The 25,861-nt window shown below is 40.2% G+C and overlaps 1 protein-coding gene across 1 annotated transcript; it reads right to left on the bottom strand.

Moving 5' to 3' along the window:
- Nucleotides 1-1,273: 1,273 nt before the first annotated feature.
- On the bottom strand, nucleotides 1,274-23,511 carry pld3 (phospholipase D family, member 3). The gene is made up of 12 exons (XM_036585070.1): nucleotides 23,333-23,511; nucleotides 20,342-20,422; nucleotides 20,112-20,162; nucleotides 17,978-18,126; nucleotides 13,631-13,811; nucleotides 11,905-12,019; nucleotides 9,830-9,957; nucleotides 9,058-9,255; nucleotides 7,433-7,572; nucleotides 5,825-5,987; nucleotides 3,253-3,352; nucleotides 1,274-2,452 (listed from the first exon to the last, which is right to left on the bottom strand). The coding sequence occupies exons 2-12, from the start codon at nucleotides 20,372-20,374 to the stop codon at nucleotides 2,235-2,237; spliced, it is 1,476 nt and encodes a 491-aa protein (XP_036440963.1). The 5' UTR covers nucleotides 20,375-20,422; nucleotides 23,333-23,511; the 3' UTR covers nucleotides 1,274-2,234.
- Nucleotides 23,512-25,861: the final 2,350 nt, after the last annotated feature.

Here is a 25,861-nt window from a genome sequence, read left to right on the forward strand (position 1 = left end):
ACACAGTAAAAGGCCTGTTGCTACCTGACCTGCGTCCTCGCCCGATTTGTGGTGCTCATGCACAACAATGTGACGCATGCATACGACACATTTTACAGCACTGCCCGATATGTACCACCCATGCCTGTCATTTTATATAATTTTATGAATTTTATTCACAGCAGCGAGTCACTCTGCATATCACACTACACTTTAGCGATTATTTTCCCGTCATGATTACAGCTCGTGGCTATTTTCATGATTGCTAGACTGTTGTGACTATACTGAGCCGAAACACTCAATTTCCGACGAGCTAATTATGAGAAAAACCAGTTTCGCTTTGGGTTTGTTTATTTTGGCCCAGTCTGCTGCTGTTGTCCTGGGAGATATTGCACATACTCTCTTAGGTAGCATCATATTAGCATAAACAGATTCATTTCATTAGACTTACTCTACTATTTGCAAATTGTGGACATCTTTTTAGTATTAGATGATGCCTGTCCTACTTTTTTCTTTCTCCCCTGAAGTCCACTAATGACTTTGTGCCTGCTTAAGCACCAAAAACAGCCATATTCATTTCTACATGATCATTTTCCAGCCTCTCTTTACCCCTCACAATTAAACAGGCTTTTTTTGTTACTGTGCCTTTAAGACTGTTATATGTAAATGAGCTCTGATAGAATCTTTGATTGGCTGCACTGTTCACAAAGCAGTCCGCCCTGAAACACCCCTTATAACTTCAGTGTGAGTTGTCTTATAGAACAACATATAGAACAACAACTCATTCAAACAGGGCATTTTTGCTGCTTGTTTTCCATGTACTGACTGTGTACTGGAGAGTGAATGACACGTTTTGAAACTTTAATAAATCTTATTTTTTAAAGTTTTTCATGTTGTGGCCTTTCAAGTTTCCTTCTATCCATCTGTTGGCCTGTTTACACCCTGCATTAAGCGTTTTTGATGATCGGATTAATTCAGATTTCACGTGACTGCATGAAAAGGCAGGTCTTAAACACCCTCGGGATTCCAGTCAGATCTTGACATTTACATTCATTTACAGTTGCGTGTGTTGAGCGCTGACTGGCAGGTGAGCAGGTAAATAATGAAATGGAAAATGAAGCACAAGTGAGGCTGAAGTTCCCAAAGCCAAGAGCCTTCATGCACTCCAGGCTGGTGAAACAAAGCTTGTCTGCTCATATCGTACCAGGGCAAAAGGTAAACAAAAGTAAAATGAAAATGACGTCTGTGGTTATGTTCATTTTACTCCGAAAAAAGTTCAATTAGATCTCTCTTATATTATATTTCCCCCATTTTTCTCCCTAATTTAGTTGTATCCAGTTCCACCCACTAGTTAAGACTCCCCCAGTCCCACGCTACCTCCAGCTCTAGGAAGGTGAAGGGAAACATAGGCTTCCTCAGGGTCCTATGAAGCTCCACCACATCTTTCCAACCTGGCACTAAGGCAGCGTCATTGGACAGCTGAACGCGCTTGGAGGAAAACACTAACCACCAAATCTGTTACGTCAGCTAACAGACGCCTGTGCTGACTAGCATAAGTGATGGGGGGAGACGGAGGGCCATCCTGCCCACCCAGAGAGAGAGAGAGAGAGGACAACTGTGCTCTCTTGGACTCCCAGCAATGGATGGCTGTAGCATCACCAGGGATCGAACTCGCGATCTCCTGATGACAGGGACAATGCTGAAGACGGTAGGGACGATTGGGAGCCCCGGTCAGATCTCTTCTGGTCACACTGAGGATGAATTAAAAAGGTAAAAGGACAAAGTTTATACAGATACGATCTGGACAAGCAACACATGTTAATGCGAGGTGTAAACAGGCTCTGTGGGTGAAAAGGCATTCAGCTTAGAGCACAGGGAGACGAGAGGTATAAATGCTCAGCGCTGTTTTAATTCTGTTTTAGCGTGAAAACGTCTATATTTTGCTTTAGTTTTTTATGCTATCGCAACCATGCTAAAGGCAAAACCCCTCAGGAAGATAAACAAACCTTAAAGAGAGGTGTTTTATCCATAGCAGGTAGCATAACATACTAATCCAGCATGGAAGAGATTAAATTACAGACGTAAAAAGTGTTGGGAACCTATCATTTCATTACAGATCTGCAAATGCTCCGGCGTGCAGCATGGATCGGGTAGTGCATGTAAATATAATGTACCGTATGCATGCGCGCTACAAATCGGGCAGGAAACGAATAATGGGTAGCCACAAGGCCGACCAGTCACGATGAAACTGCTGCCTACAGCTCCTCCTGCTGGCTGCGCGGGATTCTGCATATGTCCTTGACGTTGGAGTCGTGGCTGAGCCGAGTGCTGTATGAAGAATCCCAGTCTCTCTCAAACACAGCCTGGAGCTGCTGCTGGACCGTCAGAGCCGCAGACTGGGCCGAAGTCTGATTCACCACCAGAGCAGAACCAGCCGTGTTCACGAAATAATCCCCAGACCAGTTAGACGTTCCTGCACAAACATGCATAAAAAAAAGGGAGGTCAAATAATGTGGCTTGAGGTTTACGGCACCATCTAGTGGTCATTTGTTATAGTGTCAGACTTATGCATGAGACTGAAAAAGCATTAACAGAGGGGTTTGATTTTCACTCCTGAAGAAAAAAAGTCTCTGAAAGGTTAAGTTTATGATAAACAAGCTCTGTGCGTATGTATCTTCAACACTCAGCTTCATGTTCATCAGTATCTTCCTTGGTATGAAGAGCAGGTCTTGTCTAAATAAATAAATAAGTGAATGAATGAGGTTTGAGTGCAAGTGAGTGCTAACATCACAACAAGGGGAGAAAATGGGCGTGGCCTTTGGCTTTATTCTCAAAGTAGGGCTTATATCATGTGCTTCTTCAGTTGAGCAATTTCTGTAGAGGAAAATGGCAAAATCCTCACTCACATAACTACAGAGCTTGCATAATAGTTTTGTAGTGGATACTGAATAATTTCCAGAATAATTCATTTTATTTTCTGAATATTAGATACTGACTCATAGTAGATGTTGATTAATTCATATTTGTTGAAAAATGTATAGTAGTTACTGTAGATAGTAGATACTGAAAAATACAAAGCAGATACTGAATAATACATAGTAGTCACTAAATAATTCATAATAGACACTGAATGATTCTTAGTATATACTGAATAATTTGTAGTAGACACTGAATAATTTGTAACAGATGCTGAATAATTCATAGTAGATTCTGAATAATTTATAGTAGTTATCTGATGGTCAGATGGAGTGTTAGTGTGATCTGTTCTCATACCTATGTAAGCAACCTTGTCAGTCACCATGTACTTGTTATGGTTCACTCGAGCGTAGGGAATTTCCTTTTGACTCGGACTGACAGGAACAATGAAGATTTTCTGCAGAGACAAAACCAGTACAGGGCTCACAGTCAGCGTCAGTGCAGAGAGTCACATGCAGAGAGGAAACAAAGAGTAACAGTAAACACTGAAAAAGGAAAAGCAAAAGTCCACACAGCTCCCGCATGTTCTCCCGCACGTTCTCCCGCACGTCCCCCCGCATCAAATAAAATCAGACTACTTACTAAATTCTATACTTATTAAAGGGCCCATATCCTACATTGTTCTTGTATTTTATATTATTCTTTTGAGGTCCACTTATAATGTTTGTGTGGTTTTATGTATAAAAAACTTTCATGACTCATTTTTAAACGAATGCTGTTTTTGTTACTGTGCCTTTAATACTGATATATGTAAATGAGGTCTATTCTGATTGGCTACCATGCATTAGGCTTCATTCAGAAAGCAGCCTAGGCTGAAACACTCCTTATAACTTCAGCATGAATGAGTGGAGCCAAACTTCTGTCAGCTGAATAGGTGGATATATGTAAATGGGTTGGTTTTTATGACATCACAAAAACAGTGAACTCAATATGGGCTGTTTTTGTAGCTTGGTTGCCATATATGGACTGTATGGAGAGGGGAGTGAATGTTTACATCACACTATTTAATTGAGTAAAATCCAGTTTTCCATGATTATGGGCCTTTAAGTCCTCTCCACTAGACTTGATTATGTGGTTTCTGACGCTGTCTGACTCACCACTATCTATAAACATGAATTAAATCCAGGCTCCAGGATGTACTGTATTAGCTATGCTAATAACTCAAATTAAATCTGATTTTTCAACTAGCTTTTGTTTGGGATTCCATAGCAACAGCCTAGCAACACCTTAGCAGCCACCTGGGACAACACATCAACGGCCTAGCAAAATCTCAGCAACCACTTGGGATTCAATTGCAATGGCCTAGCAACACCTCAGCAATTACCTAGGATAACATAGCAATGGCGCAACAACACCTTAGCAACTGCTGAGGATTCCATAGCAACAGCCTAGCAAAATCTCAGCAACCACCTGGGAATCCACAGCATCAGCCTAGTAACACCTTAACAACCACCAGGGATACTATAGCAACAGTCTAGCAACAACTTAGCAATTACCTGGGATAACATAGCAAGCGTTACTTTTTCATATAGGTAATATTCTGAACCATTACATGACAATTATGAAGGAAGGAAGCAGGAGTAAAATGATCCTGGTCACAAGAAAAAAAACAGGGTTGTGTAATCAGTTCACTGACCAGCAGGGGGGGCTCCACACCTTTAAAAGTTGGACAAAATGTCAAATGTATTGAGTTTTTAAAACAAACAAAACCACGAAACAATGAGCAGCGGGAGAAAGGGGCTGATCTTCTCTTTCTCTGACCGACAAAAGACAACCGACCCCCTGTTTATGGTATTTACTGACTGACTAAAACTTACTGTCAGCACTAGCGTCCAGTCCAGCTCAGAGGACATCACAATAACCGCTTTCATGAACAGTGTGGTTAGTTTTGACCTCACGTGCTTTACTGGGTTAACTTTACTGACTATCTATTATCTCTGAAGAACATCCAACTGTGTCTGAGAGGGGTAGCAGGAAGGCTGGGCTATGTACAAAAATAGTTATTAGGTGCTCTATACGTTCATTAAGTTGGCTCAATAAAGCCAAATTAATGTTCTAATTTTTATCATTCTATCCGTTTTTTAAACTGTTTTTATAGGTCATAGTCTTCAGACTGGACCGGCGAAACTTGCAGTATCAAAGAGTCTATAGAGGAATAGTGTGTTTGTGCTTTTGCTACCAATCACAAATATGTTTTTCATACAGTGTTCATTTAAACCCTTTTTCTCCCCAAAGGAAATGAAAGGTGGAATGTACAGACTTCAGATACTGACACACATACATACATACACACTAGCACACCTATATGCACACATATCAATGGCCCAGCGACACCTTAGCAACACCCTAGGAAATCTTAGCAACCACCTAGGTACCATAGCAGCAGCACACCAAAACCTTAGAAACCGCTTGGGATTCCATAGCAACGGCCTAGCAACACCTTAGCAACCACCTTGGATAGCACAGCAAGAGCCTAGCAACACCTTAGCAACCACTTGGGATTCCACGACAACAGCCTAGCAAAATCTCAGCAACCACCTGGGATTCCATAGCAATGGCCTAGCAACACCTTAGCAACCACCTGGGATACCATAGCAAGAGCCTAGTTACACCATAGCAACCAATTGGGACTCCATAGCAACAGCCTAGCGCCACCTTAGCGACCACCTGGGATAATATAGCAAAGAGCCTTAACAACCACCTGGGTTTCACTGCAATGGCTTTTTCAGGTCAACTTAGATTTTGTTGACAAACTTCTCCCTAATAGCTCTTGGTATTATTATCATTATTATTATAATTATTATTAGTAGTAGTAGTAGTAGAAGTATTACGTCATCCTTTCTGTAAGCCCTGCAGGATGATCACTCACCACCTCGATGTCCAGTTTGCTCTTGTCCTGTAATGAGGCGAGTGAGCGGAGGAAAGGGAACATGACCGGAGAGGAGCTGCTCCAACAGCTGATCAGCAAACGGACACGAACCCTCCGCTCAAACGCCACCTGCCTCAGCGCCGTGTCGATATCAGCCCAGTACCTGCAGCACATTCAGCACATTCAGTTCTCATCGTTCACTTTAAAGCAGTACAGATTTACTCCTCTTACCCTAAATGCAGTCGATCAGCTGAGACATGTAGTGTCTGAAGTTCGCTTCTTTAGATTTAGCACTGGAGCTATGCGGCTAATGTAGCTTACAAGTAATTGATGCTTTTATCCCACTAATTAGCATGGTGCTAACGGCCATGCATCAAACTATGTGGAGTTTAATAGACTTAATATGGTTATATGGTTACTAAAATCATATGACAGACTGTTCTCTGTAAACATCTGAGCAACATGAATTTCTCCAGTGCACCAAAGATACCTGGATGACCTACTACGGCAAAATATTCCAGCAGGCAGGCAGAGCTGTCTCCATCACAAACTGCATCCCAACATGCAACACCCCCCTGTCCCGTAGTACGAAACACAGCTTTAATCAAACTGGGAGCCACAACATTTTATGCCCATTTTACCATCTTGGCTGTAAATATGTCTCAGTATGTGTTAATGTACTGGTATAGACTAAAAAGTATAATATAAATGAAAACACAGACTTACTTTGCTCAGCTATAGTTGTTTCTCTCACATCTCCGGCAGGAAACTTTTCAAAAGTGGAACAGTTTCTTGTAAAATGTCTCAACGTTCGACTTTTTACGAGGCTGAAGTTGCTTCTCATTCGCCAGCTTCTTGTTTGAATTTTCCTGTTCCACCCTAAATGGTGCCTGAGGTGCCAGAATGTAACTGCTGCACCTTTTAAGGTGGAACGGGAAAATTCAAACAAGAAGCTGGCGAATGAGAAGCAACTTCAGCTTTGTGAAATTTTAGTGTTTCAGTTTCTCATTGCAGATTAAACGTATCAGGAAACCAGCTGGAGTGATTATAAACACTAAATAAGTCCATTCGTCTCCAAATTATCGATGTTCGTCTTAAACCTCTCTGTCTCTGTTGTTTGTGTTGCTATGGTGACCAGCAGTCTGCGCTGATCTTCAGGGTTAAAGGGTGAATTAGCAGTTCTACATTAACTCCAGAGTTTAAGACCATTTATTGTTAAACTGTGTTGAACGATCAGCAGAGCTTTATTTTACCGTAAAGGAGGATTATTTTATTTTTACCTACTAATCTGATTCAGCTGTGGAGCCACAACAGGGCAGTAAAAGAGCTGCATGCAGCTCCAGCGCTACATGCTGCCGACCCCTGGTATATACTAATGCAGTACGTAGAATATCACTGTGTCAATTCAGATGCACCCATGGACTAAAGTATGTTAGCATAGCTAAAAGCAACCTTGAAGCCTGACTTTTGTCCAAAAGTGCAGAACTGTCCAGCGCTTGGCCGATCAACTACATTTGGGGTAAGGAGGAAAACTGCATAAGCTGAATTTTTTGGTGAACTATCACTTTTAAAGACAGATTTTTCCAAATGGCTGACTGTAAAACCCACTTTTTCGGGGTGGAGTACTCCATGGTGGGCAGGTAGTTCATCACGGCGATGTAGACAAACTTCTGGGCGTCATCAATTACACTCAGAATGGACTGAATGTCAGAAGTCCTGCCCTCAGCACACAGAGATGGGGGAGAACTCTGGGGGAGGAAACATTATCTGTTCAGGTGAAGGGATTTTTCAAAATTCCTGCATAATTAAGTGGTTAAGATGTAATCAGAGCGGTTCAGAGTGGTTCAGAGTGGTTCAGAGCGGTTTGGTGTGAAACTCTCTGTTCTAGAGAAACTGACAGAGTCAGAACCGTTCACAGTGGTGGTGATAGGAACCAGACGTCCACCTCTAAAAGCTCCCTCACAGAAAGTTCCTACATGAAATGGTTATGAATTCACTGCCTGATGTCTGAGACACTGTTTTATGATAGTTTAGAGAACTTAAACTCCATTCATGGTGGAGGGATACATGCAGGGCGCTGTGAGGCAAAATAGTCCCCAAAGAAAACTTATTATTCCAGATTTTCCACTATTTTCCATCATCAACATCTAATCACATCATAAACTCAGAAGACTCGTGTAGGTTCACTGGTGGTTCTGGATAGTAAATAAAATGTCTATATTTGTGTTGTAGTCATGGCGACCCCTGGTTCCTATCACCACCACTGTAAAGGCATCTGAACCATTTCACACCAAACCACTCTGAATCTCTCTGTTTACATCTCACACACTGAATTATGCTGAAAATTCCACTTTAACACAAAATAGAAAAAGGTCCTCACACTGTAAATGAATTACTGCATAATATTCTTGAATAAGTAAAAATTAGGGATCAGCATTCTGGTTAACTTTGATATTCGGGTATCTGTAAGCTAACGAACGGACGTCCAGTTAACTGTGGGGACGATTTTTGCATATATCTTCAAATGCGCCTTTTGCATGCGACATGACAGCCACATATTATATATATCAAAATGTTCAGAACAATCTCAGCTCTCTCTATAATGAGGTCCTTAGACCTGGAGCACTGTGTACAGAGATAACTCAGCCATAAATCTGAAAAATTCAAGTCTGGTTTTAGAAATTCCTAATATTTCTTACAGAAACACAGCTTTACTCATGTGGATGGATTGTTCTGGTGCTTGAAACGGGTTCACCAAAGTCTCAGGGTCCCGAAAGTGCTGAACGTTTGAATAAAATAGTGATAAATGTTCTCCTCATCACTGCTTTCCAAAACCGCTGCAGCAGCTTTTTACACACCATTTCAGGTCAGTGTCTGAGGCGCCTGAATGAAGAATGAAGGGTTTCTGGCATGATGGTCAGGGCTTAGTGATTAGTGTCCACTGGTCAGTTTCGCGCAGAATGTAGATGGACACACAAATCCACCAGGTACACACCGGAGTTATGAGGCTATAAGTTGTGTTCCTTTATTTTCACTTTTCAAACTTTAGCATACAAACATATGGAATTACCTTCTACTAATTTGTTCATTAGTGACTTTATTATTAATTGACTTTACACTATTTTACCTCCTTTTTATTAAATCTTTTTAATTAGAATCAAAGCATATGAAGGGTCATTTTTTTACATGTTCCACTTCTGGTTTCTGTGTGCAATCTGTCTGTAGCTTCTTACCGACAGGTAGACCCTGGAGTCCGTGCCGTTGAGTGACAGCTGCATGGGTGTGTCCTTGTTGTAGGCTGTGGTGTACTGGCTGGGCCAAGGTGCGGGGATGGTCTGACTCTGACCCAGGAACCAATAGGCTTCAAAGATTTTGCCCAGGTCACTGGCCAGGCAGCTGCAGTCATACACCACCGCTCCAAGCTCCTTCACCTGAGGAGTGACCGCAACACCGGTCATTAATAACAAAGCAGATGATTTAGGTCTACAGTTAGCACTGTGCTAACTGGTGATATATAAAGCTTCCATTATTTATTAGCTGTGTTAGCCTCATGGCTCCAGGGCTAAAACTAACAGTTGTTTCTATAATCAATAAACATGATTAGTGTGGATCATATGAACATTATAGAGCTTTTTAAATGAAACGGTAGAAGCCATATCGCCCCCTACACTTCCTGTAGTGTATTACAGTCTGTCAGAGTGACTGTGTGGATCATATGAACATTATAGAGCTTTTTATATGAAACAGTAGAAGCCATATCGCCCCCTACGCTTCCTGTAGCGTATTACAGTCTGTCAGAGTGACTGTGTGGATCATATGAACATAAACGAGCGCTTTTGTGTTTAAAGTAACTGACATGTGGACAAGAAAAGCTTAAAGTGCTTCTTTGGCAACATTTTTTCTTAATCTACATTATAAAAAGCAACAAATCATTGCTGCTCTAATGTTGATAACAATCAGCCAATTAACAGTGGACAGTGTTGGACAGTAATAAACTGCAGTCACCTGTGTTAAAGACCTCCAGTCCATGTTAGCACTGCCAATGTAAATGTGCTTCTTATCCACCACCCAGAACTTTGTGTGCAGCACACCGGAGGTTAACTCCCGCATGTTCACCGTCCTCACATCAGCACCTGCAGCAGTCAGAACACATCAGCGTAAGGTCCTTCTCTACAGCCTCTGCATTTAAAGCAACAGTTCAGTAAAAAACCTGATTTCCACAATGTTTCTTACGCTAAATGTGTTCGATCAGCTGAGACGTGTTTGGTGTCTGAAGTCTGCTTCTTTAGATTTAGCCCTGGAGCTACGAGGCTAATGTAGCTAACAAGTAATGGAAGATTATACTCCACTAATTAGCATGGTGCTAACTGTCTACATCATCACCTGAGAGTACTGAGGAAAGTACTTTAGCATAGCTAAAAGCATACCTATACATGACTGTGTGTCATACAGAGTCAGAAACCACATAATCACGTCTATTAGAGATTAACGGCACACGGTTTGAGGCAGGGCATGCAGTTAGCACCATGCTAATTGGTGAAGTTTAAATCTGTGTTTTCTTTCTAACGAGGTTAATCTGGTTCTTGAAGGTAAACAGTAAACATGTACTCAGTTTTACCTTTGAATAAAGTCCCACTGACCAATAAATGGCCGATATATTCCGCCACATTTCTCTCCTCTCGATGTAAACTGCACTTTTTTTTTTAATCCTAATCTAACTTTTAGTTTTTAATTTGATTATTTAACTATCCTAATTTAATTTCTAATTCGATTTTAATTTAATGATTTTCTCTTATAAATTTGTTTTAATCATGTTTTAATTATGTTTTTCTATTTTGTCACTTCTATTTTAAAAGAGCTGCACTGGCTGCCTGGATCGCTCAGGATAGATTTTAAAGTTCTGCTACTAGTTTTTAAAGCTCCTTAAAGCTTTAAAGCACCTTAAAGCTCCACCAAGTTCATCTTTTATTAGACAGTCGAGCTCAGGGCTCACTTTTAATAAACATCTGAAAACGTAGCTCTTTAAAACTCTACATCTCATGGTTTTTATCTTTTAATTTGATCTGTTTCATTTTCTTCTGATTCTAAATAAATACTAATGATTTCTTGTATAACTATGTTTTATCACCTGTCTGTAGAACACTTTGAGCTGCCACCGGCATGAAAAGCGCTATATACATAAAAACTATTATTATTATATTATTATTATTATTATTATTATTGTTTGGGTTTGCTTTACGTGTTTTAAACAACTCTGGCTCTGAATTTTCTCATTTGTAAAGCACTTTGAATGACAGCAGTGTTTTTTTTTTCTTTCTGTAAAGCTGCTTTGTGACAACACCTGTTGTAAAAAGCGCTATATAAACTTTGCTTTGCTTTGAAAGGTGCTCTATAAATAAACTTCCCTTGCCTTAAACTGGGCGGTCCTAATCTTGGGTAACGCTTCCAAAAGCATTCCCCTGACCAATCACAGGGCTGCGTCTCTGGCCCCGCCCACAGACAACAGCTTTAGAATCAGAGAAGCTTAGTGAGCTAAAGCTAACCCAGCGTAACCAAAAGCTAGCAAGCTAGCCCACCTGTCATTGTTCACTCATCCGTTCCTTCATTTGGACGATGCTTCGTCCGTCTGTTGGTCCGTCCGTGACTTTTTAATGATGTTAGTTCTGTACGAGGGGCGAAGCAGGCTAAGAGTGTCGGACCGAGAGCTGTCAATCAAGCTGCTCATTAGCCACGCCCACACAGTTCTCTGATAGATCTGATCAGCAGTGTTTAAGTCGTGTTTTATCATATTTATATCTTATATTTTTTATTCAAGCTCTGCCGGATGTTTAAGACAAACCTCATACCAATATTTTAGATATTTTCCGCTGTGCTCCCTGAGACCTTAGGTTTAAATTACTTGTTAACTAAATTAGCCCCGTACCTCCACGTCTTGGCTGATCAAAAACATTTAGGGAAAACGATTTTTTGATGAACTATCACTGTAAACAAGTTGCCAACAGAAGCAGCTTGAAAAAAACCCTAAACTGCACCAAAAGCATCAACACAGTTCAGTGAGAGCTCCAGCTGCACGTTTTCACCTGAGTTGATGAGGAGCTGCAGATCATCTTGGGGTTGAGAGTCCTGCTTGTTCACAGCGATTCGCACAGATATTCTCCCTGAAAGCTGAGCGAGCTCTTGAAGAATCCTCTCTCCCTGAGGCAGAGAACACAGAACAGCACAGAAACAGAGGATGAGAACTTGCATTAACAAAAGGGGCCCTAAACTAAAGCGACAGATAAATAAACAGATGATAGATGAAGCCCTGTTCCCAAGTAGCAGCGCTTATGCTGAGGCCTCGTTGAAGCTACGATCACATTACAAGCCTCATTGCTCAAATCCGATTTTTTGCTGGTTCACACTCGTTTAGGTAAGTGATTCAAATCTGTCATTAATGTGAACGGACTGGCGTCCTGAAATGACCCTCATGAGCACATCCTACTCAGTAACTCAGATACGTATCCTGAATCACTTACCTAAACGAGTGTGAACCATCCTGTCAGAGAGATCGGATTTGAGCAAAAAATCTGATTTGAGCGACGAGGCTCGTAACGTGAACGTAGCTTTATTAAGGAGGCCTGAGTGGCTACAGATATGAACAGCTAACACTCTCTCAGATCTTCTTAATAGCAACTGTTCATGAAAGTAACACAACATAATAACTGTAATAACTCAGTACTTTCAGTTTTAATGTTTAAATACTCTAAAGGCAATTCAATCAGTACTAATTTATACTCCTGCACCCAAATATAAATACAGAGAGGGAACTTACTTGGGATCAACGCTTTAACACGGTGTTATAAATGGAACCAAAGTGCATCACTTCAGTTTATGTCATGTACAAATACTGCTGCAAATTTTGAGAAACGTTGCAAGATCAAGAATTGTTGTCCGCAGTGATCACAAAAATTGGCCTTTAAATCATGTGGGTTGTTTTTTGTTGTAATTTTTAGGGACGTATACACACTTTAAGATGGTTCTTTAGTAAAGAACATGGTTCTATATAGAACCATCAACACTCAAAGAAGCCTTTGCATGATTAAAGGATTCTTTGCATAGTGAAATGGTTCTTCAGATTGATGAAGAATGTGCTGTCTATGGTTCTATATAGAACCTTGCTGCAAAGGGTTCTATATAGCACCAAAAAGCGTTCGTCTATTGTTTTGATGTCAAGCTTGTAACAATAAAAGAACCCTTTCTGGTGCTATATAGAACCCTTTTCAACAAGGTTCTATATAGAACCACATACAACACACTCTCCATCAATCTGAAGAACTCTTTCACAATGCAAAGAACCATTTTATCATGCAAAGCGTTCTTTGAGTGTTCATGGCTTTATGTGGAACCATGTTCTTTACTAAAGAACCCTTAGAATAAACAACGTTTTAAGCGTATATTTAAACACACTCACTAAACTTGGTACTTAACAGATGGTAAATCACTCTGCTGGACACTGGCACTCCAGGACCGGAGCTGTGCAGCCCTGCTGTAGAGAGACCGTACTGTCCTCCTGTCTACATCACTGTCTGGTGTGGTTTTGTGGTCATGTAACCAATAATTTCACTTCTGATATATGAAATTATAGCCAATCATACTACCTGCATCCTTATGATATGCATGTACGGTATCTGTGAATTTTTATGAGGTCGAGTAAACAAGCACAGCATCGGTGCGATATCCGATACCAGTATCGTTATCGATGCATCCCTAATTCATATCAAACTTTTGATGGTCATAGTCCATTCTGGTATGTGTACACACTCTCACCTGACTGGCTGTGGGCTCGTGCGTGCCCGTGTCCTTATTGGTCAGAGTCCAGTAGAAGGAGGCGATGTCCAGGCTGCTCTGAGCGTCTGAGATGAGGTTGAGCCAGGTCTGATAGACGGAGGGATGGGCGACGGAGGAGTTAAACTCCAGACCCTCCGGAATGCTCTCCACCAAAACTATTCTGCAAAAACAGCACAGGTGAAGCAGAGACACTTTCATGGGAACAGTTAGAGCTGGGCGATATGGCCAAAAACGTTATCACGATAAACAAAATTCATATCGTTCGATATCGATACATATCACGATAAATGTCAAATCATGATTTCTTTCACGTTTGAAGGCTGATTTTGCACTGGGGGGTTAACTGTGGTGTTAAACTATCACTTATGGTCCGATCATAACAAACACTCGGCAAACAGTGGAACATTTCACTAATCTGTCTTGGGACAGTGGGAGAAAGTTTCTGAGCTGTTTTTATCAGCTGGAAAAGCACAGCTGCAATTTTTGTAATAGTCATGATTTAAGAAAGAAAACAGATTATTTTAGCTGTCTGGTGTCGAGCGCTCGGCTACCCCGCTACAAACGCTAAACAAGTGGCCAACAACAGAGCTAAACTCTTTAGTTTCTCAACAACGTCAACTCGGTTCGGTAGGTCACTGCGGTCACTCCTACCACATCCATGTCAGAGCATATCACAGTATTCAGACCCCAGCTAGACGGCTGGGTTTCTCTATGCTATCGCAGTAGTTTGAGGGGTGAACCGCAGTATATCTGACGCTCGCTGTGTAAAAGCATTATCTGCAGTGTGAATCTCTCACTCCAGTCACAGAGTCCTCCTTTTAGGCATGTTTAAACTGAAAGCAGTGATTTTGTGTCGTGTTTGATCTACAGTATCATCAATTCACCGTGTTGTGCCGGAGCGCTGCTTCAAGTTAGCCAGCAGCTAAAAACAGCTAGCCTGGAAAGACAGCGCTCTCCCGCTCTCCAACGCCTCACAGCTTCCTCAGTTTACTTTCAAACATGAACCACTTCTTTCTTTCACTTTCGTTGCTCGAGAATGTACTGATACTAAAATATGGCGGTTTGGCGCTGTAACACGGCGCTGCAGACGTGATTTAACACCGCTAAAGCTGTTAGGATGTTAGTAAAGAGGTGAGTTCACCGTAGGACAGTACAGTTACACCACTGACCTCGTCACTCACACTCGGTCACAGGAGAACAGATCGCCGGTCGCTCCACTCAGACAGGAAATGTATAACTCCGCGTTTCAGCCGTTGCTAAAGTATATTTGGCGACCCTTTTTTTTACTCGTGGCCCCCTCCCTCTCTAATCAAGTCGAAAAACTCGGAAGTGCGCCCTCTCCTGGCGACAGCAGAGTAGTGTCGCTTTCCTTGCAGTAGAAAGCGCCACCAGGGCTTCCGCTAAAACGTGGAAGTGTGAGAGTGGTGTATTATATTGAACATTTATCGAACCTGTCTTATCGCTCTATCGAGGAAAAGTTATATCGCAATACTTATCGTTATCGTTTTATCGCCCAGCCCTAGAAACAGTACATCAAACCTCACTCTGCACACACAAAAGCAGAAGTAGGAGTTTTTCGAAACTGCAGCCGGTTTGGTTAAAGCGGCTGAGAAGCCTCTGTGGTGCAACAGCTCTCCAGAATCCTCCCAGCACACTTTACTCACACAAAACAGAAGAGTGATTTCCTAAAGAGGGAATTCCACTGACTGTCCCAGTTCTCTGCATAACTCAGTCTTTCTGATGTAATCAGAGTGATTCAGAGCGGTTTGGTGTGAAATGGTTCAGATGTCTTTACAGTGGTGTTGATAGGAACCAGGGGTCGCCATGACTACAACACAAATATAGACATTTTATTTACTATCCAGAACCACCAGTGAACCTACACGAGTCTTCTGAGTTTATATGGAAAGGTGATGATGGAAAATAGTGGAAAATCTGAAATAATAAGTTTTCTTTGGAGACTATTTTGCCTCACAGCGCCCTGCATGTATCCCTCCACCATGAATGGAGTTTAAGTTCTCTAAACTATCATAAAACAGTGTCTCAGTCATCAGGCAGTGAATTCATAACCATTTCATGTAGTAACCTTCTGTGAGGGAGCTTTTAGAGGTGGATGTCTGGTTCCTATCACCACCACTGAACAGTTCTGACTCGGTAAGTTTATCTAGAACAGAGCGTTTCACACCAAACCACTCTGAACCGCTCTGAACCCCTCTGATTACATATTAACTGCATTATGCAGACATATTGGAAAGTTACCGGAATTCCCCTTTAGGGTCTGTTCACATTAGAGGCTTTACTGCTGGTGTGTCTGTCTTGCACATTCACTCTTTCACAAGTTTGTGGGAGTGTACAGACTTCAGTACAGCATGTAAAAATAGTTAGTGATTGTACAAACAGCGACCACCTCCCTCTACAGAGCGCCTCATTTACTGTCTCTGACTGAAACCACTGATAAGAACCAAAACTAGACATTGTGTGTGGACACACCCATATTAGAAATAGAGCTCTGTAGAATGCAGAACACTTAATACAGAAAAAACTGATCAAATCTTGACCTCAACACTGAAAATCACATTAAAACTGAAAATATTATTACTGCATCCCTCATAAGTAGGACTGTACGTAAAACCTAAGAAAGCTGCAAGAGTTACAGCACAAATTCAAATACTGTGGCACTGAAATCAAAACTGAAAATGTACAAAACATAACAGAAGCAACATGAAAGGGTTGCATCATGAAAGGGTTCTTCACACTGATGAAGAATGTGCTGTAGATGGTTCTATGTGGCACCAAAAAGGGACTCTGCTATTGTTGTGGTGTCAAGCTTATAACAATACAGGAACCCTTTTGGGTGCTATATAGAACCATTTTCAAAAAGGTTCTATATAGAACCGTCTATAGCACATTAATGCACATTTTCCATCAATCTGAAGAACCGTTTCATGATGCAAAGAACCACTTAGACATGCAAATGGTTCTTTGAGTGTTCATGGTTCTATTTAGAATCATTTTCTTTACTAAAGAAGCGCTGAGGAACCATCTTTTTAAAGAACGTACATGTAAAAGATTTGAATTTTAATGGCAATTTTAAAAAGAAATGTACAGAATTTCATCATTAATTCATTTCAAAAAGTGTTATAAAATGTATTTATCTCTGCAGAAAAGGCATTTGATGGGACCAGCTTCCAATCCCTACTGTACATTCTGCAATGATAATACTTTAGGCATGCATACGTTCTGGGATTGTCCATTGGTGTAAATTTTTTGGAAAAAGATAATCCAAATTTTCTCTTTATTATCTGACACAACAAAATATTAACGTTCAGCACTGACGTCCACCTCACTCTCTTACAATGACACACTGGTTGAATCCTTCTTAGGTTTCTTTTATTTAGAATTACACACAGGTACAGTGAGGAGTGGCTGAAAGGAACTGAAGATGTGACGACTTTGCTTCTATCATGAAGTTCTATAAGTATGCATTTATGTATGTTTACATAACAGATCTGGCGGTTAGCGTCTCCTCCGAGCGTGTTCGGCTGTACAGTGACGCTGCGTGAGTGGCAGTTTGAAAAGATGCGGAGCTTCACAGGACGTTGAGGAAGCCTGTGTTTGCCTTGCCCTCCTAGTGCTGGTGGTACGGTGTGACTGGGGGAGTCCTAACTAATGGGTGGAACTGGAGACGACTAAACTGGGGAGAGAATTTTTTTTTTAAAAACGAGGGGGTCATTTTATGTAAAGTTAAGAATTCATTTTCTTCAAAATAATTCCCTAATGTATGTTACATGCACTAAAACAGTATTTTTGTGCATCGTTACAAAAGATGAAACCCGCTCATGAACCCACACCAGCAGGAGCTTTTGTGTACGGCTGCAGCGACAGATTTCACAATCGTCAGACATTACAGCCACAAACTAAACAATGTTTGGGCATTTTGCACTTTGTAAGGCCCCCTTTTTTAAACAACTTTCGGATTTAGTCTATAGCATCCAAACTACCTGATGGACCACAACTGCAGTGCAGTTCCCATGAAAAAATGAACAGAAAATTCTCCCAAACACTGCGATTGGTTTGACGCACTGTGAAGCCAAATCTAGCAGAACACATTAACGCATTTAGTAAATCGAGTGGACATGCTGGACTGTGGGACTGACTCATTACAAAATGATTTAAAGCATCCACAACAAATTAATGCACACTGTATTTATACAGCCCCTAGTTAACGACTCACAGTGACGGTCTTTCATCACTTCCCTGTTTATATTAGGATTAGAATGACTGGTTTGCAACTGTGGAAGCAAGAAAAATAAGTTTCATTCTCACCTGCAGGGGTCAGTACAGGTGTCCCTGATGGGCAGGTGCACCTTCAGCCCGGATGAGGAGGTAGCCGTGGGAACCAGGAGAGTTTGAAGGACAAACAGCACCAGCAGCACCAGGGAGAGACAGGTAACGATCAGCAAACACCTGTAATACTGCACACAGACGGACCACGTCACACAGAACATGAGGAACACGTCGTATTAGACAGAGAAATCCCTCAAAAGGATAATAAACAGGGCTTAATTAGTGCTGGAAAAAGCCAGATCTGGATTCAGCACCTTATTTATATAGTAAATACACTCAATTACTGATCTGTAGAGATACATCAAGAGAACTCACAACATTGTTTACAAACAGTAGATATAACACAACAACATGTAGAGAAGTTAGATAAAAAAACAGCATTGTGTCACCGTGAGACAGGACACACACTCTCAACTTCCTGTTTGGTGTGCGGTGAGAGAAGCAGCAATAAAAACACCACTGATGCTGTTTATCACTCGCAACTGCGCAACTAGCACTGCAGCTGATCATCCTTCACAAGAGCTCAATGACACTAATAAACTGGAGCCACTGTGTTACGACCCCCGGTCGTAGTTACTGTTCTGTGTCTTTTTGTGGTTATTTTCTGTGTTTTCCCTCATTTTTTATGATGTGCAGGTCTATGATTGGCCACTCAGGGGTGCCTTGCAGTATAAGAGGTTGCTGAGCCACCATCTTGCGAGACTTTCAAGGCTCTTTCCCCTTTGATACAACCTGGAAGAACACCTGCTCAGACCAACCCGGCACCCTTCACACCTCTCTTCACTTCACCTTATGTGTAAAGTGTGAAAGCTTTTGCCAAAATAACAAACAAAACTACTGAGGAAAAACGAACTAAACCTAAAAACAAAAGAAACAAAAAGACATAAGGCTACCCCACAGATATACAGACCTAGTTGCCATGTGTGAGAAAGTTCAGTGCTTAAGTGTCTAATAACTTCATTAAGAGGCTTGTTACTTGTAATATTTAACATAATGGGGAACCTTCATGCTGAGGTTTGTTCTAGGATCCTCCCCCACCTCCTTCTGCCTGCTACATCTGTCACCATTCAGTGTTTCAGGACCTCCGTTTACAAATAAAGCCCTGATTATATACAGATTTTGAAAAATATAAAAAAGCACAGTACTGTGTTCCGACTAGGCACTTAAGCTCATTGTTTAAAACCATTTATCTGGGCAAAAAGTGTTTTAATGCTTGTAAAAACACCCTTAGAAATCTGGTTCTTCAAGGGTTCTTTAGTAGAGACAATGGTTCTATACAGAGTCATGAACTGTCAAAGAACCATTTGCATGTGTAAGTGGTTCTTGGTGAAATGGTTTCTCTGTTGAAGCTCAGAGAATCAGATCGAAGAAAATCTTTGCTTGTAAACCGCCAGTGACACATAAAATCACTACTTACTACATCAATATTAATTATGTTTATTCTGATATTACATATATGAGACATAATATATATATATATATATAATATATATATATATATATATATATATATATCATGTATTATATGTTATTATATACACACTATATTATACATATTTTTTTAATAAATGAACACTTATTGTCCAGATTAACTGGATTTTACCTCTAATATTTTCATGTCTCCAAGGTTTTTCTGCAGCACTGTACGCATTTTCTTATGCATGTCCAACTCCCATTTACACTGTTAGTAATAAAGGTTCTGTGGAGGTACACTTTTGTTCTTCAAGGTCCAAACAGTGTAAATGTTCCTCAAAGCTCCAACAGTGGTTTTAAGGTCTGATTGTGAACCTTAAATAAGTTTTTCCAGGTGAAAAGTTCGTATTTGTACCTTTTCATAACCGAATGTTTTAAACAGAACAGTAAAATAAAAGCCTGGAGACGAGACGGGGTGTGTGGAGTCAGTACAGCTTAGAACATATCATTCAGTGGATTATGGTTCAGTTATGTTCCCTGACTAAAGGTACTGAGATGGAGCCTTGAGGGTTCCACCACAGTGACAGGAGGGGAACTGACCCAGTGACAGTTTAGTACCTTTATTTCTGAGAGTGTAGAGTAAATTTGATTTCTGCCAAACTATTAATTTACATGAGAGAGAATCTGTTTGATTTGGTACCTTCTGAGGTTTCAGGTGAGACTCCACATTACTCCTCTCCACATCCGCCATCTGGAGGGAAAATAAATCACAAAATTAATTCAGCAAAATTCTTTGTAAAGAAAAATCTCAGACACATATAGGACCAGTTTACCGCAGATTTAGCGTAGAGTTAAACTGTGATATCAGTGTTGATTCATTATTAACTGTAAAAATGAACAAACTGAAGATAATAAGATCATATCTGGTACCTTTTCATAGGGAATATCAGACATTCTGTTCATTCTTGTGACGTTTTTCAACACATCTGGAAGAGAAAACCTAAACTGGTCCTGGAAGAAAACAGAAAATGTTCATTCACGTTTAGAATCACTTTCATATTAAAAACACATAACAATTCACAAATTTCACAACTGGATTAAACACAAAACTGCACTCCAGCAGCACTGCTGTGTCTGATCCACTCAGACCAGCACAACACACACTAACACACCACCACCACCTCAGTGTTACTGCAGTGCTGAGAATGATCCACCACCCAAATAGTACCTGCACTGTGAGGGTCCATGGGGGTCCTGACCACTGAAGAACAGGGTAAAAGGGGGCTAACAAAGTATCAGAGAACTGTAGAACTACAAAGTGCACCTATATAGTAAGTGGAGCTGATAAAATGGACAATGAGCATAGAAACAAGGAGGTGGTCAGAATGTTATGCCTGATCGGTGTATTTATAAATATATATATATATATATATATATATATATGCATATATATGTGTGTGTGTGTGCGTGTGTGTGTGTGTATGTATGTGTGAGGGCCTACCCCACTCCACTGTTCCTCCTAAATGCAGTGTGCGTTTCTATGGTCAGCTGATGAAGCAGAAAGCGGCAGCCATCAGCATTCAGACACAAACAATAGCAGAGGAACAAAGAGGAAGTGATTTTGGAGCCATAAGGAGAAAAATAAAGGAAACGAAGGCGACTGAGTCATAAAAAATGCCGTGGTCAGGTTTGTTCACCGTAACGTGACTTAATCACGCTGCTCTCTGATGTTTCATCCTGAACGCAGCTGTGTGACACAGACCGGCTGCTCAACCTGATTAAACAACTAAACATCCAAACCACAAACATGAGATTAACCTGACAGGATTACAGTCGAACCCGTGAGGCTTTTCTTACAGGAACCTTTTTATAGGAAAGATGATCTAATCATGCAGATCAGGAATTCACTCAGACGAAAAGAGAAAAAACAAACAAAACAAACAAAAATTGTCTTTTTTTTAAAAAAAAGAAAAACTAAGTTTTCTAACTGCAGATGAAACATTCATTTGTGTGTGAGGGTCATCACATTCAGCATTTATCATAATGCGTATCCTGACAGCAAGTTTAGTTTACTTAGACAGTCTTTGTTAAACAGAAACAGGCCTGAAACTGTGGTTCAGCCTATTTCACAGCAATGCACATGCAATCTCCTCCTGCTTTGGAGGCCCTGCAGCCTAAAATTTGAATATCTTGAAGAAAAAGGTACTATTTTATATAAAGTTTTGTTTAGATTTTAAAGAAATTTTTATTTGCTTGAATATATTAATAAAATGTTGAGCTGATTTTCATTTTTCCAGTGGAACGGCCACTAAGAGGCCTGAACAAAGCGTTAAACACAACACAAACACAGGCTGATGCATGGAAACCACAGGCTGAGCTGAGCTGAGCTGAGCTTTCCGAGTCTCTGTTCTGCACGACGGCGCCTCAAACATGCATATAAACATGAAACCAGTGCTTCTGAGAGCATCTACAGCACACTGTCCCTGAAGGAGGGCTGGATGATATGATGACATTTTACTGTTATTGAGACAAATTACTGTTTTCTGAGTATTTGATTTGTATGAACAGCAACACTATAAACGTAAACAGCTGAATGGATCATTAAGAAAAGACTTAATTTAGACCAATTACAGAGAGACTGTAAACAACAATCAGTGCATAATGACTGCATAGTAACAAGTAGCTGATTGGACAGTAGCCCATAAGTACAGGAGGGCAATATAACAATATTTTATAGTTATCGTGATAAATTACAACACAATATGTTTTTCTGAGTGTATCGCGGATATCGCCCGCACCTAAAACACTGACTAACTGCATATTTCATTACAAAGTGAGCATAATTTGGCCTGTTTAATTGAAGTTAAATGATTATAACATAATAATATTATATATAATAGTATAATATAATATGATATGATTATTATTACTATTATTATAGGATTTTTATATGTGGTCTAATTTGTCAGTTCCAAGTCATTAAACCTCAAAAAAAATGTGTGATGCATATTGTAAAAATGTTAGCATCATGATATTTCGCTGATATCGCCCACCCCCACCCACAACCACCCCCACCCACCCCCACCCGCCCCCCACCCACCCCCATCATCTTATTTAATTGATTTTTTTAATCAGTTTTTGATTGTTATTTTCTGCTTCTTCTTAGTTCATTTTTAGAGACTGTGAATTACAAAAATCCTAGCACTCATGGTTTTTCAGTCTTTTTTTAAATGTAGCAGTGCTGTTTTTGCTGACAGCTCCAAAAACTAAAAGTTGCAATACCATGAAAATGAAAACATCAATTATCGTGATGTTATATATTCTACCGTATCGCCCAGCCTTAGTTAAGAGAGACTTCTGCTATTCTGCTATGAGTAAGCAATATGTTGTTCGGTGAAAACGCCCCATGTCTGTGTAGTGAGGACAGAAAGCTTTTAAACTTTCTGATAAATTTAATCTCTAGAAACCATACAGTGAGGTCACGTGACTATGAGTTCTATTAGTACTGGGGCCTGATCAATAAATAATGGCATTTATTAACCACTTCAGCTTAACATACATGAGTTAACACATGGATTAAGCCTAGTCTTGGACTAAACCGTAATGCCTCTGTTCATCCAGTGCTAAAAAACTACTTTTAGTGCTGATTTTAACCCTAATCTGGGTTTGGAACAGCAGTCCAGAGTGTTGTGTCAGTGAGATCTATAAGATCTATAAACTCTGCAGCAGAATGAACAATCCTGCAGCCTGATTTGGCTCAGTTAGCTTTACTTAGCTTTACTCTGAGCCAGTTTTGGCGCAGATTTCACTCCGTAAATGCGCAAATGTGAAACATGAAAGTGCAGAATGAACAACAACAAACACTCATATAGCTACACTCACAGTCAGCCTACAGGAAATATAGAGTCATTTACAGCTCACCTTTAATCGGAATCACAGCTGTCCGGCCTGTTTGATGAACAGAAAGACTGTTTAAAGAGATGGAGAATAAAATCAGAGATCAAAAGAAGCGGAAGGTGAAATTAAACAAAACAAAAAACTCTTTTCAGTCCCGCTGCAGCGGCAGCCCGTCCGCTCCGCTTTGCTCCCGCAGCTGATCATGTGACCGAACTAAAAAAAAACACCAATCGGGTGAGAGCGAAGCGGGTGACGTCAGGCAGGTCTGCGGAATTCACGTTTGATGATTTTAAAATAAACGACTTTGAGCTTTTTAAGGTTAAAAAATATTACAAATTACAGAAAAAAAGTTCTAAAGTAACACATAAACATTTTCAAGGAAAATCTGAATTAACTCTTATTTTTATTTTGTCGTTTATTTATTCATTTATATAAAAAACTTTTAATTTGTAATACTAAGACACATTTGCTAAATCTCATGTTTGGTTGATTGCATTAATTGATGAAAACTGACATATTTAGCATTAATTACGTGTAAAAACGGAGTTTTTACGATTAAAATCAATCAGTGGCGCCCCCTATAGAGCCACACTGGCACACGTCCAATTTTGTATTCATGATGCATCCATTTTAATATCCATTCATAAACAAACCATGTTGTTTATTACAATGTTATGTTAACATTAAAAAACGAGTTGCTGACATTTGAATCATTTTTGGCCAAATCCAGCTCACCTGATCCAGGTACTCCAGCAGAACAGGGGTGTTTGATGAAGACTGGACCCCCTAATGTCTTTTTTTGGATCCCCTGCAAGAACAACCAGCACAGCCCAGCATTGCTGGTCACAAGCAAAAAAACAGCATGTTTGTGTGTTTTGGATGCTGGTATGCTGGTCAACCAGTATGACCATGCACAAACCAGCTCCAGACCAAAACAAACCAGCATAAACCAGCTTAGACCAGTTGAGACCATGCTGGAGTGACCAGCTAAACCAGCACCAGATCAGCAGAAACTATTCTAGTCCAACTTAGACTAGTTTAGATCATGCTGGCCATGCTGGTCTCTGCTGGTCTGGGCCCTTATATCATGACTTGCGCAATTTTATATGTAGGGCTTATGGGTAGTTTCGATAATCTAATTAATAAATAATCTAATTAATAAACATCCGGTATCAGCAAATTGTTTCTGGTTACACCAGTGGGGCAAACACAGTTTATAAGATGCTCGTTATTTCAGATTCAGCAAACATTAGAAAACCGGGATAGTGGCGTTCTGCCCTTTCACCAGCAGAGGCCGCCAAAGCACCACATTCGCTCTCAGTCACTCTGCAGCTGCGCTGAGCTCTACTGCACTATTTCATTAAAGACCACAGACATCACACCATCTTAAACAAGGTTCTTCAACGGTTCTTTGGTAAAGGCACTGGTTCCATATAAAACCATGAACACTTAAAGAACCATTTGCATGCTTAAATTGTTTTTTTTTTTTGCAGTGACATGGTTCCTCAGATTGAATGTGCTGTACATGGTTCTATTTAGCACCAGAAAAGGTTCTGCTGTTGTTACAAGCTTGTAACAATAGCAGAACCCTTTTTGGTGCTATATAGACCTATATACAATACATTCCCCATCAATCTGCAGAACGATTTCACCATGCAAAGAACCATTTATGCATGCAAATGGTTCTATACGGAACCACTGCCTTTACTAAAGAACCCTTAGAAAAAACTGCGCATCATAAATGGTTCTTTCTTCATGATTGCTATCACAGAACCTTAGAAGACCATAAAAGAAGTGTCACAGGTACTGTGTCACAGGTACTGTGTCACAGGTACTGGTACTTTACAGAACCCTATTTGCTAAAAGTGCAACAGTGCTAGAACCATTTTACTGCTTTACAGAACCATCCTTAAAGAACCCTATACAACAGATTCTCCATCACAGCGAAGAAGGGTTAAATTACACAAACTATTCAAGTGGCCGTAGTTCTAGATAAAACCACTGCTTGTGCTAAAGAACCCTTGAAGATGAAGAAGTCTGCAGTTTGGTAATACATTCAAACACTGTTATCCATTTTTTAATATATTTTTATAATATAAAATCACGCAAGAACATAAAAGCAATGAGAACGTTGTGATGTTAATAACAGTTATCAAAGTTCTCAGGTTCTCTGCAGAGTTTAGATCATTACAGAGTTTAACCTGCTGTCTAGGTTTTAATGACTGTCCCGTTCATGTCCAACAGCTGGAGGAACACCGCAGAACGTGTTCTAAACATGTACATTACATCAATATTCATACTTTTATTTACTACCAAATGTGGATTTTCTGTCACTTTGTTAAAAGAGTCAGTGACAAATAAGATTTTCAAAAATGTCAATATTTAAAAATCTTATAAAAAATGACATTAAGTGCATTTTTATATTTGCAAATATATTTATAGATACATTTTTATTTATGTGCATTTTAAAGATGAAATATAGTGAATCTTATCAAAGCTTTTAATTACACTCTTAAAATTGATGGTTCTTCAGATTGATGGAGAATGTGCGGT

Source organism: Colossoma macropomum, unplaced genomic scaffold (assembly GCF_904425465.1).
Source record: "Colossoma macropomum unplaced genomic scaffold, Colossoma_macropomum, whole genome shotgun sequence".
Taxonomy (NCBI): domain Eukaryota; kingdom Metazoa; phylum Chordata; class Actinopteri; order Characiformes; family Serrasalmidae; genus Colossoma; species Colossoma macropomum.

Excerpts from the sequence above, each read along its gene's own strand:
- pld3 (XM_036585070.1), bottom strand. The coding sequence starts at position 20,374 with ATGAACAGAATGTCTGATATTCCCTATGAAAAG. Across the intron at positions 13,812-17,977 it reads ACCTGTACTGACCCCTGCAG|AATAGTTTTGGTGGAGAGCA; the intron begins GTGAGAATGAAA and ends CTGTTTTTGCAG. Across the intron at positions 3,353-5,824 it reads GCAAACTGGACATCGAGGTG|AAAATCTTCATTGTTCCTGT; the intron begins GTGAGTGATCAT and ends TTGTCTCTGCAG.